A 19,283-nucleotide genomic window follows, 5' to 3' on the forward strand; every position below is an offset into this window, starting at 1 on the left:
GTGAAGGAGCAGGGAGCTTTTCATTTGAATGCATACAAAAGCTCCTTTTGAGGAAAAAGGGCAACTTTGTCTTTTATGTTAATGGAAGGGCATTATTACTGCTTATATATAGTGGACAGATGCTTAGGAAATAATTATGGGTGAGTTATGTGGTTGAATTTAGACTTTTTTTATGGGGAGAAGGGAAAATGTATGTAGAGTAAAGCCAAAAAAAATTAAGATGTTCAGGTGAAGATGAGTCACCTAGGAAAAGATAAGGATGAGCCAAGGGGGATGTGGGAATGTGAGTTAGGATTCTAGTGAGGATGCAGCTCACAGTTTTGGGAAGGTCCCTGCAATTCACGGGGGACCGGGCATTTTTGGATGAGGAGCAGTCAAAATGGCCATTGTCTCTGCGAAGATCAGTAGAGCTTAAAGCGCAAATTTTACGTAGATGGGTATTAAATAGAAGAAAAAAATGACATTTTGGATACCATCTGTTCTAGGCCCTCTTTGGAAAGCCAGGCTTAGAAGGGACTGAGATCTGTGATCCTGCAAAAGAAATTCAAAGTTGAGGAAATATCTGGGTCTGATACCTATTAAGTGGGCGGAGTATTTACTGCCCGAAGAGCTTAATGGATAAGATCCAGAGTTGTTTTTTTTTTTTTTAATATTTTATTTATTTATTTGATAGAAAGAGATCACAAGTAGGCAGAGAGACGGGCAGAGAGAGAGGGAAGAAGCAGGGTCCCTGCTGAGCAGAGAGCCCGATGTGGGGCTCGATCCCAGGACCCTGAGATCATGACCTGAGCCGAAGGCAGAGGCTTTAGCCCACTGAGCCACCCAGGCGCCCCAAGATCCAGAGTTTTGAAGTCAAGTCAGACTATCTAGATTCAAATGTTGCAGTTGCCACTCACTGGGTGTGATTCTAGGCAAGTTATTTAGCCATTGGCTACCTCAGTTCTTCCATCTATAAAATAGAATTGTTGGGGCGCCTGGTTGGCTCAGTGGGTTAAAGCCTCTGCCTTTGGCTCAGGTCGTGATCCCAGGGTCCTGGGATCGAGCCCTGCATTGGGCTCCCTGCTCAGTGCGGAGCCTGCTTCTCTGCCTGCCTCTCTGCCTACCTGTGATCTCTGTCTGTCAAATAAATAAATAAAATCTTTAAAAAAAAAAAAAAGAGTTGTTAATGGGGCATCTGGGTGGCTCAGTCGGTTAAGTGTTTGACTCTTAGTTTTGACTTGGGTCATGATCTTTGGGTTGTGAGAGCAAGCCCTTTGGGGTCTTGTGCTCAATAAGAGCCTGCTTGAGATTCTCTCTCTTCCTCTCCTTTGCCCCCCCCCAAATAAATAAATAAAATCTTTTAAACAAGAGTTAATAGTAGTAGCTATTTCAGGATTTTTATGAAAAGTAACAGAAAACTTAGAATAGTAGGTGTTACATAGTAATGCTCAGGAAATATGAACTCTTGGGGTTATTGTTATTATTGGCAAGGCTGAATTATGTAACTACTTAAACATGGAGATATTAGAAACACATAGGTTTAGAACTTGTAACACAAATGAGAGCTGCTAGTCCTAAAAGGAGTAGATTTAATGAGTAAGGGCTCTGGCCCTTTGAGTTCTGGGAGTGAAAAATCAGGAGTCTTCCACAGGGTTTCCCTTGGTGTTTTGCCTTTGGTTCATCATTTATACATTTTGGAGACTTCCTTTTCTTATGGCATCAGATGCTTCCTCTGTCAGTAGCAATTTAGATCATTATCTTTTTACAGGACAGTGGAAGTACTTCTGATGGCAAGATTTGGTGGTATCAGACTGGTTTGTAGCTGTGATTCTTGCCATCACACAGTCATTTGTGCTTAAGGGTTTGGAAACCAGTACGTTATGTTCTAGCATAGTGAAGAAATGGCTGTTAAGTGTTTTTTTACCTGACTAAATGATTTAAAAATATTTTTTAAGCCTTTAGACAAGGAAGAAACAAGTCATGTTGAAGAACCACAATGTGAAGAAACAGCTATTTCTGATTTCTCTACTGGGGAGAATGTTGGACCACTTGCTTTACCAGTTGGGAGAGCAAGGTAAGTTTTTCTTAGCATTGAGCTAAGTGGAGGGCTGGAAGCCAGATTTAAATGAAAGTGTTCTTAGAGGCGCCTGGGTGGCTCAGTGGGTTAAGCCTCTGCCTTCGGCTCAGGTCACGATCTCGGGATCCTGGGATTGAGCCCTGCATCGGGCTCTCTGCTCAGCAGGGAGCCTGCTTCCCCCTCTCTCTATACCTGCCTCTTTGCCAACTTGTGATCTCTCTATCTGTCAAGTAAATAAATAAAATCTTTTAAAAAAATTAAAAAAAAAAAGGTGTTCTTAGAAACATTGGGGAAAACAATATGTATGTAGTCCAGATCCTTCCCTCCTTTCTTAACCCTCTCCCTAGTCATGATACCCAAATCTTCAGGGATGGCTTTACTTGAATATCCCATAGGTGTCTGAAGCATGACCAAGAAGACTGTGTCCTGGTCCCTTTCTCCACTCCCCTATACCATTTGCTCTTGCTTCTTAATTGTGTGTGTGTGTTTAAATTTTTATTTATTTGACAGAGAGAAATCACAAGTAGGCAGAGAGGCAAGCAGATGGGGGTGGGGGAAGCACGCTCCCCGCTGAGCAGAGACCCTGATGTGGGGCTCAGTCCCAAGACTCTTAGATTATGACCTGACCCAAAGGCAGAGGCTTAAACCACTGAGCCATCCAGGTGCCCCATTGCTTTTTAATTATTTACTTTGTATTTGGTTCCCTTCTAGTCTTTCTTCCTCACTGCCACCAGAGATCTTTAGAAATCACTGAAAGCATGGTTGTGTTGCTTCCTTGCTTAAAAGTCATGATACAATCCAAATTTCTTATAAATGACACATAGGAACCTTCACTCTCTACTCCAGAGCTTCGCCACCAGGGGAGCCATAGCCTGTGGGCATTTGGAAGTACACAGGGGTACTTTTTGGTTGTTACAGTGTCTGAGGGGAGCGATTGGCCTGGGCTGTGGATAGGGAACGTCCTACAGTGTACTGGGCTCTCCTGCTCAAGGAGGAATTATCCCACCCCGATGCCAGCAGTGCCCCTGTTAGAAAGCCTGCTGCCCCGTCTACCAGCCCACCTTTGCTTCCTGCCTCCCTGCTATGTAGCTGAGTGCAGCACTCCCGAGCTGGCCCCCCTCACTTCCACAACCAAAGTTACTGCTGTCAAGGAGTTCTGGAGGATATAAGTTATATAAATAATAACAGCGGATGATAAGGACTCTAACAATAATACTCACAAAGTGACTCCCTGTGGTGGTTTTGGTTTATTTTGCCAGGTGGAAGCTTTTGACATTTTTCTGTAGTTAAATTTATCAGTCTTTTATGGCTTCTTGATTTTAAGTCATGTTTGACCTTTTTTTCCTTTTTCCCCTACAATAAACATTATTTATCGGTATTGTTTTCTCCATCCAGGGCTTGTTTGGATTTATCCCTATGCTTATCATTGCCTTGCCTTGCATTTGAGACCTTCTTTTTGGGGTTATTGTGTTTCCTTTCTGAAACACAATCCCTTAGAACTCCCTTTGTTGAACATCCATTGGTAATAAATTAAGTTTTCATCTCTATGGAAAATTTCCAGCTACATTTTTTGGTAAATTTTAGTTATGATACACTTTCAAATTTACAAAAAAGTTGAAAGAATAGCACAGGAACTTCGTATACCCTTGACCCATATTTTCCAGTTATTTACATGTTGCCAAATCTGCTTTGTCATCTTCTCTCTCATTCCTCCTCCTCCTCGTAGTCCTCCCCCACTCTGCCACCTATATAACATAACTCCTGTCACCCACACACATTTTTTAAATGAAATATTGAGAGAATGTTGGAGATACTGTGCTCCTTTACCTCTAAATACTTCACTATGCATTTTCTGAGAACAAGTATATTCTCTTATGTAACCACAGAATAATGATCAAAATCTGGAAGTTTAACAGTTACAGTACTTTTATCTCATTCACAGACTATTCAGTTTTCCTTAAGTGTTCCAGTGCCTAATGACCTCATGCATCTTTTCATGTACTTACTGGCTCCTTTTTTTTCCTTGCCCCAGCTTTATTGAGGTATAATTAATGTATCATACCTATTTCTTCTGCTTCACCTCACAGCCTACTTTAACTCCTACTGAATCTCTACCCTACCCTATTGGACTCCCTGCTTCTAGATAGCTACATTCTCGTCACTTTCTGGTGTGTGCCTGGTGTGCCCTTCTCCCACTTCATCACTGGGTGAAATATTTATGTAGTTTGCCGCTTAATTTCCAGATTTTTGTTTCTGGGATACTAGGGTATTGGAATTTATAATTAGAAACATATTTGGTCTTTGTCCAATGTTCCTGGCACAGAGTTCCTAAAACCCTTAGAGTTTCTTAAGGGAGGAAAAAAAGGAAGATGTCTTCTGTTACGTTAGTGAGGTAGCTTTGGGGGGCACCTGGGTGGCTCTGTTAGTTGAACAGTCGGCTCTTATTTTCTGCTCATGTCATAATCTCAGGGTCCTGGGATCCAGCCCTGCATCAGGCTCCCTGCTCAGCAGGGACTCTGCTTAAGGATTCTTTCTCTCTCTTCCTCTCCCTTTGCCCACCCCCCTGCCCTCCTGCTAACATGCTTTCTGTCTAAAATAAATAAATCTTTAAAAAAAAAAAAATGAGGTGGCTTTTGGAAAGCCCCTAGGTAACTTGGGGGTTGGGGGGTGGGATTGCCAGGGTACCAACCCTGTGATTAGAGGGTTAGAACATTCAGCCAAACCCCTACCTCCAGGAAGGGGAGAAGGCCTAGAGGTTGAGTTCAGTCCCTGATGTCTGGTAGTTAATCATTTCATGCCTATGTGACTAGGGCTTCTTAGGAAACCAAAAGGAGAGTGTTTAGAGAACCTCTGGGTTGGTGAACAGGTGGAGATTTGGGGAAAGTGGCTTACTAAGAGAGGGCATGGGCGCTCCACACCCTTTCCCCATACCTTGTTCCGTGCATCTCTTCATCTGGCTGTTCCTGAGTTATATCCTTTCATAATAAACCAGTGATCTAGTAAGTAAAGTGTTTTTCTGAGTTCTTTAAGTCGCCCTAGCAAATTAATTGAACCCAAGGAGGACTATAGCTGGTCAGTCAGAAGCACAGGTGACAACCTGGACCTGCATTTGTTATCGGAAGGTGGGTGGCGGGGGGGGGGGGGGGGGGGGCGTCTTATAGGACTGAGACCTTAACCTGTGGCATCTGATGCTTTCTCTGGGTAGATGATGTCAGAATTGAGTTGAATTGTAGGGCACCCAGCTGGTGTCAGAGAACTACTTGGTATGGGGAAAAAGCCCACACATTAGAGGTGGGGACAGAATCTTATTGGTGACTGAAAGTAGGATCAGTGTCAGAATCATAGGTGCCCTTCATCATATCTTTGGAAATGAAAACTTGGTTGATGGACAGTTTCTACTTACAGTTTGTTCTTCCTACTCTTGTTTTTAAGGCAGTTAATCGGACTTTACACCATGGCTCACAATCCTAATATGACCCACCTGAAGATTAATCAGCCGGTTACTCCCCTTCCTCCCCTGTGGGTAAGATGCGACAGTTCAGATCCTGAAGGGACCTGTTGGCTTGGAGCTGAGCTCGTCACCACAAATCACAGCATTACAGGAATTGTCTTATATACAGTCAGTTGTAAAGGTGAGAGCTCACTCATCTTACTTTTGTGGGGGTGTATATTTATTTATTGGTATTGTTACTGTGTTGTGGTTTTTACTGAAAACATATTGTGAAGAAAGAAGTGGAACTTGTCAGCCACCAGGAACCTACTCTGATGTGTGACTTATGGCATATAGGAAGTGTTCCCGACACAGAGCTCCAAAAATCTGAACGGAGTTTATGGCTTTGTTAGTTTTATTTGGGTCTCATTTGGTTTATATTGTGTATTTTTGGAAATTTTCATCAGAGGATTAAAAAAATGGAATATAACCATATAATTCCTATCTCATAGTAGATGTTTAATTATATTTTTGGTAGTAGCATTCTTACTAAACCCTGACATCAGATTTGTTTCCTGTGTGCAGTAAACCAAATCTCTAATGAGCCACTGGGTTTGAAGCAGAGAATGTTTTATTATCAGAAAGGCAGCCCGTAGAGAGGACAGGGAATATTCCCAAATCTGAATATTCCTGACTGAGAAAGTTTATGATCCTAGGGGGAGATTGCATTGTATACATATTGATGAAAAGGGCAGGGGAAGCTTGTGGCTGTTCATGTGGAAAGATGGAGCGTGTGCATTGGGCAAACATAGGTAACATCTATATCACTTGGGGGTGGAGACTAACACCAGAACAAGGCATGATTCTGTCTCTGACACAGGAAGTTATCTTAGGACAAGGAGCAGGAGCTGTGGGCATCCCTGAGCCCCTGGGAACTGGATGACAGGGTGTGGGCTCATTATCTCGGGTAAGGGATGCAGAACCTTGCATGCTCGTTGACCTCGAGTCCAGGCTCCGCACAGGCAGCTAATGGATTCGTTAGTGGGGTCCGAAAAGACTCAATTACTGATGAGAGAGAAACAGGTCTCTGAAAAACCAGCTTTAAATTTTCTGCTGTGTTTCAACCTTATTAACCCTGCAGGGCATGGTTCCTTTGTTCCACTTTCCTTCCTTTGTCACCAATTCATCTGGATTTAAAACTTAATTTCGCAATGACTAGTGTGAAGTTGCGCTGCCCTCAGAATTTGAGGGGTTGTCATTTTCCAACTCTAACAATATAATTTTGAATTGTACCTTTAAAGTTGTTTTTCTTTTATGTCTTATAGCTGATAAAAATTATTGTGTAAATCTTGAAGACCTGAAAAGTTCACATAAGAAAAGACATCATTTATCTACTGTAAGTATTTCTTTCTTCTGTGACATTAGTTTCTTCAAATTGTTATGGACCTGTTAACCTAGTTTAGTAGGTTTTTTCACTCATAATATGACTAGTTTTGTTTCTTTTTTTTTTTTAAAGTATCGAAATGTTTGTGTTTATTTTTACTTAAGTTAATGACTAAAAATAGGTGCTGCCTTTGCCTTGTAACCACCTTTTGTGATGAAAAAGAATTGTCTTACTTTTCCATTTGGGAGGAAAGTGTGGCACTTTTTCTTCTGCTGGGAAAAGAACCAAGGTAGTTTTGATAACGGGCCTCTGGCTGTGTCAAAGTGTAGCTAATGGTGGCTGGTGTGCTCTTTTCAGGTAACAGCCAGGGGCTTCGCCCAGTATGAGCTCTTTAAGTCTACAGCCTTGGATGACACACTTGCTGCGTCACAAACTACAATCACTTTGGATATTTCCTGGAGTCCCGTTGATGAGATTCTTCAAATCCCTCCTCTTTCTTCAACTGCAACTTTGGTAGGAGTGAACGTATTTTGTTTTGAGTTTATTCAGTGTGGATTGACTTTTAACTAGCTTGTTGCTGGTGCCGCATACTTCCAGCCCCAGCCCTGCCTGCTGGATGGTTCTGAGAGGCCCAGCTTACTCCTGAAGTCTCACAGGGGCAGCCAGTGGAGGTTTGGCTGGGCGACCTCGGCCCATGGTGGCAATTATGTAACTTAAGAATTTTCTAGTGATTAATAAAGTCTCTCTCTCTCTTTTTTTTTTTTTTTTTTTTTGGACAGAGAGAGATCACAAGTAGACAGAGAGGCAGGCAGAGAGAGAGAGAGGGAAGCAGGCTCCCCGCTGAGCAGAGAGCCCGATGCGGGCCTCGATCCCAGGACCCTGAGATCATGACCTGAGCTGAAGGCAGTGGCTTAACCCACTGAGCCACCCAGGCGCCCAAGTCTCTCTCTTTTTTAAAAAAAAGATTTTATTTATTTATTTGACAGAGAGATCACAAGTAGGCAGAGAGGGAGGCAGGCAGAGAGAGAGGAGGAAGCAGGCTCCCTGCTAAGCAGAGAGCCTGATTTGGGACTCCATCTTAGGACCCTGAGATCGTGACCTGGGCCAAAGGCAGCGGCTTACACTTAACCCACTGAGCTACCCAGGCACCCCAATAAAGTCTCTTGAGTTGGGACCCAAGTGAAGTAATCAAAGTGACTTATCTCTGCTATTCTTAAAAGATTGTAGATATTGGCAACACATCCAGAACCATTATACTATTAAGGCTTTTCATTTTATATTTACTTTTCTAGGAATCTGTCTGAAGTTAATCAGAATTGGTAGCGAAAATATATGTGCAAAGATATTCCACACTGTGATAATGACTGTGTTTCTAAAATACTAACAACAAACCCGAATGTTCAATAGGGAAGTGTTTAACATAGATTTTCCTGATGAAATATTATACATTCTTTACATATCATGATTTAAAGTGTCTTTAATGATAATAAAAATGCTTATTGTTAGGCAAACAAAAGGAAAATATACAAAATTGCAATATAGTAGAATCTCAACTATGTTTTTGAAAACTCTGTACACAGAAGCCTGATAGTGTTAATTGTGGTTCCCCCCCACACTTCTTTTAAGGTTTTAGAAAGTTCACTTTAGAAAGTGACCTCTGGCTAAGACAGCACAGCATTGGTTTAGCTAGAAGGAGTCTATTGAACATATTTACTAGGGGTGGTTATTTTGGGTATGTGGTAATGCTGAGTTTGTCATTGGGTCTTAGGATGTATTTATTTTCATTTCTCTCTCTTTCTTTTGGAAATTCAGTGGGAAAGGGCAGGAGAGGGTATGAGGAGAGCAGTCGTTTGACATAGGCACAATCATGGTATAGAGAGAGGGGCTGGTGGCATGAGTTTAGGTTACTGTCTTGGGATGGATGGGATCTATGGTGTCTCTGGGGAAGATGTTCTAAATGCAGCATTACCTTATTTATTCAGTTCATTAGTGCTTTACGAAATATATTTTTTAATGTGTGGGGAGCTTGAAATGCAAGTAACTATGACCATTATGCAGAGAAGATAGGATTACTAGTGAAAACTGACTTTGGGAACTTTTTAGAATATTAAAGTGGAATCGGGAGAGCCCAGAGGTCCTTTGAATCATCTTCAGAGAGAACTGAAATTTCTCCTTGTGAGTATCCTTCTGGAATTTGTGACTTGTATTAAATCTTGTGTTTTCATAAGAATATTTGCTAATGTCATTGTTAATTAGTTTTTCAAAATTCTGTTCCAATTGTTGTGTATTCAGTAGATACTCTTGGCAATTTGGATGATATGATTTTACTGCATGGTAGTTGTCCTTACAATCACAGGGAGCATTAGTTAAGAGCTACACTTCTTCTGCCTTTTTACTGGAGTGTTCAGTTTTTATTCAGATAGTAGGTTCCCCTCTTTACTTGGGTCGGCTGCCAGTTTATCCCAAATGCATGTATAATCTGCTTATTAATAACTGGGAATTTGACTCATGCTAAAGACTAGCATATGTTTCAAGAATTTTATGTCTCAGTGAGTTTTACTCTACTCTACAAATTGAATCTCAAGGGGTGCCTCATTTTAATGCAGTAGAAATTCAAAATGTCCTTGCCTGGGATAAAGAGCCGTTTACATTTAGTCATTTGCCCTACTTACTTTTTTTTTTTTTAACAGCTTTGAGATAAATTACATCCCATAAAATTCACTTGTTTCAAGTACATAATTCAGTGGGTTTTCATATACTTACAGAGTTGTATAACTGTGGTCACATATAATTTCAGAGCATTTTCTTCAAAAGAAACCCCATTCCCATTAGCAGTCACCTCCCAAGCCCCCCAGCCCTGCAGCTGCTGGTCTGCTTTTATAGTATTTTGTTCCATTTCATCAGTGAATAGCAGTTCATCACATAGCTATAGCATATCTCGTTCGTCCACTGGTCGGCTGATGGGTGTTTCTGTTGTTTCTACTTTTTGACTATTACAGATAATGCTGCCGTGAAGAGTCTTGTATAAGTTTTGTGGGACATACATTTTCACATCTTTTGGGTGGTGTTCCTGGGGCAGTGTGATAACTGTGTTTCTAAGCTTTGGAGGAGCTGCCGAACTATAACTGTTTTCCAAAGTGGCTATAGATTTTACATTCCTACCAGCAGTGTGTGTTCCAGTTTCTCCATATCCTTGCCAACACTTGGTATTATCTTTTTATTATGATTATTATTAATTTTTATTACCATCCTAGTGGGGATGAGGTGGTATTTGATGGTTTTGACTTGCATTTTCTGGATGGCTTACTGACTTGGAGCTTCTTTTCATGTTCTTATTAGCTCCAACTTATTTCTTTCTTTAATCTCTTGCCCTGCTTCTGCTCCCACTGATCCCCTAACCCTGGCCTGCTTATTGTACCTGGTCCTGTCATGCTCTCCCATTGTGGTCAGTGTGTCTTGCTCTGCCCGGGGTATCCCTCTCGCACCCTGTGCTCTCTGTGATGTCCTATTCTAGGGTGATTGCACTGGTCCCCCAGAGTGGCTTATGCCGCCTGTGTTTTGTGTTGTGAAAGCTCACTCCTCACACCTCTTGTCAGAGTGTTTATCAAACACAGTGATATGTTTGCTTCTCTTTCTGTCCTTCTAGATCTGAGAGCCAGGTACTCTGTGCCTGTAGCAGCTAGCACAGTACCAAGTATTTCTAATACTTTTACGTCCAATTATTATTTCCCTGTTTGTATAAAACCTGGTATTTTTTTCTCACTTTTCTTTCTGGAAAACTCCTCTTTTAGGACCCTTCCTGTGGACTTCCATCACACTTCTATCCTCATGTTTCTGCCCTTCTCTCTTCAAACCCTGTCATTCACTGATTTGGCTAATGCCTTTATGAGGGAACTCCAGACTCTTCTTTAAGCTGATACCATTCTCCTTCCTTCCCACTTCCACCGAATCATTTCCCAGTTGAGTAGAAGGCTGTTGCCTCAAACAATATTTCCAAAATGAAATTTGAGATTTTCTCCAGGCGAGATCCCCTCCGAGAAACCCCCCTCTACCACCATTTCTGTGTGTGGTTCCACTATTCCTTCAGTTTCCCAGGCTAGAAACCCTTCTACTTTAGGTTAGTAGGAACAATTGCTACCACCACACTAACATGGAAGGATTTTTTTCTTTCTGTGCCCTGGTTCTTGGTCACACCACTTAGAAGAATGAAGAGGTAGACAGAGTGGTGGGTGGCAAGGCAAAGTTTATGGTACAAAGCTCCCAAAAAGGGAGGGGACCTGAGTTTCTCGGTCAAGGGATTTTTATGGGCTTGTTAGCAGGCTTTTATTCTGACTAACCCTCCTTACGCCTGTCATAGGTTCTGGTTATTGTCCCTATCTGTCACACGGGAAAGAGTGGAGGGCTCCTTCCAAGGTAGTGTAAAATCCTTTTTAAAGTGTTTTCCTCTTAAGGCAGGGCCCCTTGTCCCTGCCCCTATCTACTTTCCAACTATCCCTTCATCAGAACTGCCACAACTAGAAGCTGCCACTCTGTGCCAGGGATGTGGTGCTGGAGGTTTCGGTTATTTTGCTGGAAGCATCAGCAGTTGCTATGTGGAAGACCTGATTCAAATACACGTCTGTCATTCAAACTCATGCCTGTCTGTCTGACTTGAAAGTCCATGTTTTGTTAAAACCTCCCTTGTAAATTCACAGAATCTTAGATGTGCCCATGGCCACAATCTCTCCCAAGGTCAGTCCCCTGTATTTTTGTAAATACCTAGGATTTTTTTAATTTTTTCCACATCTCCCTTCCTCTCTCCCTCCCTCTCTCTCTAATAAACTGTTCTTTTTTTCCTTTAAGCTTTTTCTCACTGCCCATTTAGTTAAAGCCCTTATCCCTTGCCTCCTGGACTACTGTAATGGTCATTTATTGTTTCTCAACAGGGACACTATGGGCATTTTAGGCATAACCATTCTTTGTGCTTTGGGACCATTGTACACATTGCAAGATGTTTAACATCCTTGGCCCCTACCAGACTAAATACTCAAAGTGCCCTTGTACTCCCTGTCATTGTGACACCAAAAACTATCTGCACATTTTTCCAAAGACACCCCCCCCACCAAGGGGTAGAAATTGATATCACTTCTGTTGAGAAACATTGTACTTTCTCTTTTCCTTAGAATCCATCCAGGGTATTTCTAACACAAATTCTTTTTTTTTTTTTTTAAGATTTTATTTATTTATTTGACAGGCAGAGATCACAAGTAGGCAGAGAGGCAGGCAGAGAGAGAGAGAGAGGGGAGAAAGCAGGCTCCCCGCCAAGCAGAGAGCCCGATGTGGGGCTCGATCCCAGGACCCTGGGACCATGACCTGAGCCGAAGGCAGAGGCTTTAACCCACTGAGCCACCCAGGCGCCCCTAACACAAATTCTTAAGTCCTTGATATGCCATGTTCCTGCCCAAACATCAACAGTTACTGTCTTTCATATGAAATTTAAAAAAAAACAAAACAAAACAAGAGGTTTTAAGATCTGTCTGGGCCTTCATTTCTCACTGTTCCCATAGGTGTTTTCTCCACCACGGCTGGACCTCACCCCACCCTCTCCATCTTGTTCTATGTTCCTTCTCTGCAGCTCCTGCTTCCCACATTTGAGTACTGCTGATGCTTCACATTGTTCCCCTGGCTGTTCCAGTCTCCCTTTCCTTTGGTATAGATATTAAATGTATAGACATATACATTTAAATTATTTTTATATAAACTTCCATTCGGTTTCACGTTTTTTGCTCCCTGATTATTGCACCTGGATTATTGGTCCTTTTTAACCAAAATTACAAGTATCTTCAGGGCAGGCTCATTAGTCTGGAATCCTCGGTAGCACTGATGCACATGGCACCACCCTTAGAACACTGTCTTTGGTACCAGACTGCCAGGTGTGTGTCTTGGCACGTCAGTAATGTGTGACCTTGAGCAAGTTACTTTACCTCCCTTGGCCTCAGTGAAATGGGAATGATGGTAATATCTGCCTGATAGGGTTTTTGTGAGGATTAAATACCATACTACATATAAAACACTTAGAACTGTTGCTGGTTCATGAATGTTCAAGAAATGTTATAATGACTAAAATTAGTATTAAATATATTCCTACTGATGAAGATTTTTTTTTTCCCTAAGAAAATATTGTATTTCTTTTTTTTCTTTTTTTTAAATCTCCCTTAGGTTTTGGCTGATGGTTTGCGGACTGGTGTAACTGAATGGCCTGAGCCTCTGGAAGTAAAATCTGCTGTTGAACTTGTGCAGGAATTTCTGAATGGTCTTTGTTTTTCTAACTCACCCTGTGTAAATTGTTGATTTTTCTTTGTTGAGAATTTATACTTTTCTAAATTTAAAAATAAGATGTCTTTCTAGGGTTGGTATTCTTTTTGGTTGGGAAATTTATAAAGCTATGAGGTCTCTCATGGTCAGAGGGACAGATTTGTTCTGAATTACTAATGGTAGAGGTCTAGGTAATTTTTAAGAATAGTACTGAATTTAAATTTTATATACAACAGCTGTATTTAAGACTATAGGAAAAGAGGGATGGAACAGAAACCTTTGAGCACCTACCACGGGCCCAATGTAGTGTGTCAGTGACTTTCACTGTATCTCAGTTCATAACTGCCAGTAGAGAGTCAAGTAATTTGCTAAAATCCCTGGTATACTTCTACTGTCCTCATTTACCATTTGAAAACGGGATTAGGACAGAAATTATTTAGAAAGCAGGAAAATAAAATCTAGAGTTAACAAGCTTTTGCTACTTTCTAGACTTAAATAAGCTGGATGGATTTACTGATTCTACAAAAAAAGACACAGAGGTAAGTGACTCTTACCAGTTAGAAATGTGCACTGAAATAGCTTTTAAAATTTGGTCACACTGCTGTCCTTCATGTCGTATTATTTCAAGTGGATCTGGGATAGCTAAGGCAGCATTTTGAGGGTAGTTTTTTGTTGGTCTTTAATGTCAGCACTAGTGATTGTTTTACTTAAGAACTAAGAAATGCATTTGAAGAGAACTAATGTGTATGTATTATTAATTGATCAACTGCAAAAAAGCAGAAATGACTATGTCAATATGCTATAAGATGGTATTATCATACTAATAAGTTGTGAGATGGTTTGTTAATATGCTTTTCCTGGTATCATTAAATTCATCTAAATAGGTTGTCATTTGATGAAACAGGAAAATGGAAACAAATGTCAATTCATTATTTTTGCATCAAAAAAGTCTAATGCTTGCTTTTAGGCATCACACTTGTACAACAATTTTAGGGGTCCCATTTTTCACTGTCACTTGATTTGTATCTTGTCATGAATGAATGAAGTGTAGAAAATTCATTCCCATCTGTGGATCCCCAATTTTCCCAGGGCAGCATTTGAAAGCCCACTGGCTTTAAATTATTCCTTTTCTTGTTTGATAAACTGAGTCACTCTCTGACATTGCTATTTCAGACGGTGAAGCACGACAGCGCTGCGGTTGACCGCTCCATTGAGTGTCTCTTCACAGTACGGGGGGATCTGGATTTTGCCGAGCAGCTGTGGTTCAAAATGAGTGGTAGTATGTGTCTGTCATGATTGTGAAATAAAATGTTTCCTGCATTTGTTAGGTTTACTTTTAAGTCTTTGAAGATCATATAGGACTAGTGTACTACTAGTCTTCTATGGAAGGCTGGTTCCTGTTTTCTCAAATTCACTCCTAATAATGTATTGGCACATTCTACTCAAGAATTGTATTAAGAGAAGGCAATTCATAGAGTCTATTCTTTTCTCCTGCCTTGAGTATAAGATATAGGTGGCTTTTATGTTACATTTCAAAACCTCCACCTTAGTGACATTATAATTATTAGAAAAAGGGAAAGATATTCCTTAATATTGCACTGTGTTACCTTGTGACAGTGAGCTTACTCTCTTACTTTAGAAATGTGTTTAATCTTTCTTTTTGCCTTTATTTTCTTTCCCCTTCCCCCACCTATAAAATACAGATACTTGTCTTCTATTTGTTTTTCCTTAAGATTGATGATATATTTGATCTGCAGCAGTACCATGAAAGTAATGTTGCACTGACTTGTTTTCCAAGGTGTGATTTCGTATCAAGATTTGGTGAAGTGCTTCACGTTGATCATCCAGAGTCTACAACGTGGTGATATACAGCCGTGGGTAGGTTTAGTAGTGTGTGTTAGAACACTTTTTCAGCAGCATAGCCTGAAGCTTAAGGCATAGGCTTGGGAACAGACTGCCTGAATTTGAATCCAGCCCTGTTGCTTTCTTAGCTATGTAAACTTGAGTGGGTTTCTTTACGTACCTATGCCCCAACCTATGCCTCATCTGTACAGTAGGGATAGGAAAAGTACCTGTTGTTTTAGGGCTAAAAATTTTGTTTTTTGTTGAATAGACCCTTTAAATATGATATAGTGTCCTTCCTCATCTCTTATTAGAGTCTTTGGTTTAAAATCTAATTTATCTGATATAAGGATTGCCACTCCAGCTTTTTTTTTTTATGTCCATTAGTGTGGTAAATGGTTTTCCACTCCCTCACTTTAAATCTGGAGGTGTCTTTGGGTCTAAAATGAGTCTCTTGCAGATAGCATATCGATGGGTCTTTTTTTTTTTAATCCAATCTGATGCCCTCTATCTTTTGACTGGGACTTTTACATACATTCAGGGTAACTATTGAAAGATATGACTTTAGTGCCAATGTATTGTCTGTAAGGTGACTGTTCCTGTATATTGTCTCTGTTCCTTTCTGGTCTGTGTTACTTTTAGGCTCTCTCTTTGCTTAGAGGACCCCTTTCAGTATTTCATATAGGCTGGTTTGGTGATTGCAGATTTTTTCAGTTTTTGTTTGTCCTGGAAAAAAAATTTCATTTTAAGATTTTATTTATTTATTTGAGAGAGAGAGAGCACAAGCACAGGGAAATGGCAGAGAGAGAGGGAGAAGTAGGCTCCCTGCCAAGCAGGTCCATGATCCCACGACCCTGAGATCATGACCTGAGTTGAAGGCAGACACTTAACCCATTGAGCCACCCGTGCCCCATTAGTGCTAAATAATTTAATTCATGTAATGCAACTAGCACCCAGCTCATAATTAGGTGTTCATTATGTGTAAGATACTAGTACAATCATTGTTGTTGCTGTGAATGACCATTCTCATATACTACTGATGAGAGCACAAATTGGGATGTTCTTTATGAAGCAACTGTGGATAATGCATTGAGATCCTCAAAGTGTATCATGCTCGCCCTTGGAATCATTAGTTTTTTTTTCTTAGGATCCACCCTAAGCTCATACATAGGAACATATCAAGATTTTATGTATTGGAATAGTCACCACAGCCTCATTTATAGTAGCAAAAAGTTATAAATGACCTAAATTCCCCATTAAAGGACTAAGTAAATAATGATATGGCCACATAATGGCATATGTAATGGTTGCTAAAATGATGCCGGCAGATGATGTGGAAAAATGCTTACAATCTGCAGTAAAAAGAAAGGACTATACATTATTGCATAAAGAAAGTAACTTTTGGAGAGAAAAACGTGGTAATAAATATACCAAAATGTTATAGCAGTTGCCTCTAGTGCTAGGGTTACAAATGAATTTTTCCAACTGCATTCTACATTTCTATACTTTATGGATTTTCCACAATGAACTTGTGCTTTTATAATCAAGAAAAAGCTAAGTTAAGAAAAACTAGAAACCAAAAGATTCCTCATTTCATAGGAATTCTATGAACTAGGGTAGCTGCCAGTTCATAACTGTAAAACTTGGAAACTTTTGTGGGTGAGTGCAAAGATCCACTGCACAGTGAAGGTCTACAAGCGCTGCCCCTCCCTGGGCGGTGGCGACTTTGGACAGTATGACCTCTGCTGTAGAGGTTTTCTCACGTGACTTCTGTGTTTGTGAGATGTTTGCAAGTATATCCCTGCCATGTGAAATGAGTGCAAACAGCACAGAAATCGTTTTTACTGAAACAAGGGAAATGCCAGAGATTATGATGGAGATTTGAGAAAATAGATGTCAGTGAGAAAATATCCAGTATTTCAGGTATCTTTAAAACGAAGTGTTGGGGCGCCTGGGTGGCTTAGACAGTTAAACGTCTGCCTTCAGCTCAGGTCATGACCCCAGGGTCCTGGGATCGAGTCCCACATCAGGCTCCCTGCTCATTGGAGAGCCTGCTTCTTCTGGTTGCGCTCTCTCTCGTAGACAAATAAAATCTTTAAAAACACACACACACACACACAAAACCTTTAAAACGAAGTGTTTAGTATTTGGTACCTGCTTTAGCTCTGTTCGTTCACAGCTTTTGATTTGCAGATGATCTAGTTAGTGTGTTAATATTGTAGCCAAGGAGTTCCTTCTGACACGGAGACCAACGAGGGAGGAAGTTGTCCTGAAGTAGCAGGTGTTCTGTGCAGAGGAAGATGTTCAGTGTTGGGAAGGATGCCCAGGAGCACTTAATCAGCTAGAAGAAAAGAAGTCGTAGTTACAAAGCATCAGAGGACCAACCCTGTCTTCTTGGTGGAATTGTATCTGGGGGTGATCAGTTGAACCTCTTCATAGTTGCTTTGGGCTAAAGCAAATCATATAGGAATGACCCTTCAGGAACAGACATGTTTATAACTTAGGGCTTTTTATTCAAACAGTTTATGGTATCAAGAGATGGAAAATCCTTATCATTTTCAGCTTGTAGCTAATGCAGTTTGCTTCTCTTTTGTTTATTGGATTTGTTTGTTTTTACTTGTGTTTTTATATATATATATATATATTTTAAATTTCTAGCTCCACAGCGGGAGTAACAGTTTACTAAGTAAGCTTATCCATCAGTCTTATCATGGAACCATGGACTCAGTTGCTCTCAGTGGGACTGTTCCAGTCAAGATGCTTTTGGAAATTGGTCTGGATAAACTGAAGAAAGATTATATCAGTTTTTTCATAGGTGAGTCCCTTTCCCAGCTTTTAAAAAATTAAAAAGTACTTCACAGTCTTTAGTCAGAGTCATTCTCAGATGTTCTCTTTCTACTTGGCCCTGTCATTTATAGCCCTGGCTTTCACTCTGGCTCACTGTGAAATCAGCCCTTCTGTTTTCTGGCACTTAATTTCCTTCTTGATAAAGATACTTGATTAAGGGCACGTGGGTGGCTCAGTTGGTTAAGCAACTGCCTTTGGCTCACGTCATGATTCTGGAATCCAGGATCGAATCCTACATCAGGCTCCTTGCTCGGCAGGGAATCTGCTTTCCCACTGACCTCTCTCCTCTCATGTTTTCTCTCTCTCATGCTCTCTCTCTCTCTTTCAAATAAATAAATAAAAACTTAAAAAAAAGAGATACTTGATTAAATAGCACTCTAGTTTTTGTTTGCTTGTGTTTTCAATTCAAACATTTTGAGATCCTAGAAGGTTGGTGTAGTAAATAAAAAAATCATTTTGTGGGATGCTGTTTTAATACCCAGCACTTGGTTGTTTTTTTTAGAGGCAAGCTGTGATGGTTTTAGAATAGTGTTAATATATATTTATGGTGTAACATGCCATAAAATTTGGCTATTTCTGAGGAACTATTTAACTTGAGCATCCCTTTTATATATGAACTCTGAAAAATTTTACTTAGGGGGTGCCTGTGTGGCTCAGTGGGTTAAGACACTGCCTTCGGCTCAGGTCATAATCTCAGGGTCCTGGGATCGAGCCCCACATTGGGCTCCCTGCTCAGCGGGAAGCCTGCTTCCTCCTCTCTCTCTGCCTGCCTCTCTGCCTACTTGTGGTGTCTCTCTCTCTCTGTGTCAAATAAATAAATAAATAAATAAATGAAATCTTGAAAAATTTTTTTTTTTACTCAGGTTCCTTAGCAGCTAATAGACAATATCTGAAGCTTATTTTCATTTATGTGTTTTTTCTTACTAGGTCAGGAACTTGCATCCTTGAATCACTTGGTGAGTTTTTTTTTTTTTTTTATTCTAAAGTTGGTTTTTCTTTTATTCGTTTTACCTATAGATACTAAATACCTATTCTGTGCCAGCTTCTGTCTTAGGACCTAGGAAACAGATAAGTATAAAAGTAAATAATTAACAGATAAAGTACTCTTTATTTTCATGAATACCCCCTAGCAATTTCATTTGCCTGTTTTTATTTTAATATGGTTTGACTCCAGACTTTTGACACAATAGTCCTTAAACTTGGAGAATCTTCTTTAAGACTTACTGAATTATTAATTCCTGGGCCCTAGTGTCTCCATAGACCTGGGGCTCAAGAATATGTCTTTTTAAACAAGTCCTCTCTTATTTCAAATGATTCTGATGCTTTTTCCTTACTGTATTTGTTTTCTATTACTGCATAACAAATTCCAGTAGTCCCCACCTACCTAAGGGGGACTACCATGGATAGTACTAAATACTATGTATACTGTG

General features: G+C 40.4%; 1 protein-coding gene across 3 annotated transcripts in view; it reads left to right on the top strand.

Moving 5' to 3' along the window:
* The window catches only part of ZWILCH (zwilch kinetochore protein), a 38,158-nt gene that overhangs the window by 6,998 nt on the left and 11,877 nt on the right, over positions 1–19,283 (top strand). For all 3 annotated transcript variants that reach the window (XM_004758626.3, XM_045067454.1, XM_004758628.3), the window contains exons 4-14: positions 1,935–2,053; positions 5,489–5,688; positions 6,812–6,882; positions 7,228–7,383; positions 8,974–9,045; positions 13,069–13,162; positions 13,654–13,703; positions 14,338–14,443; positions 14,963–15,042; positions 17,665–17,821; positions 18,781–18,809. In XM_004758626.3, coding sequence (XP_004758683.1) covers positions 1,935–2,053; positions 5,489–5,688; positions 6,812–6,882; positions 7,228–7,383; positions 8,974–9,045; positions 13,069–13,162; positions 13,654–13,703; positions 14,338–14,443; positions 14,963–15,042; positions 17,665–17,821; positions 18,781–18,809 — 1,134 coding nt within the window. The remainder of the gene's footprint in view (positions 1–1,934; positions 2,054–5,488; positions 5,689–6,811; positions 6,883–7,227; positions 7,384–8,973; positions 9,046–13,068; positions 13,163–13,653; positions 13,704–14,337; positions 14,444–14,962; positions 15,043–17,664; positions 17,822–18,780; positions 18,810–19,283) is intronic.

The sequence above is a fragment of the Mustela putorius genome, unplaced genomic scaffold (assembly GCF_011764305.1).
Source record: "Mustela putorius furo isolate JIRA1106 unplaced genomic scaffold, ASM1176430v1.1 tig00003896_pilon_pilon_pilon, whole genome shotgun sequence".
In the NCBI taxonomy this organism is placed as follows: Eukaryota; Metazoa; Chordata; class Mammalia; order Carnivora; family Mustelidae; genus Mustela; species Mustela putorius.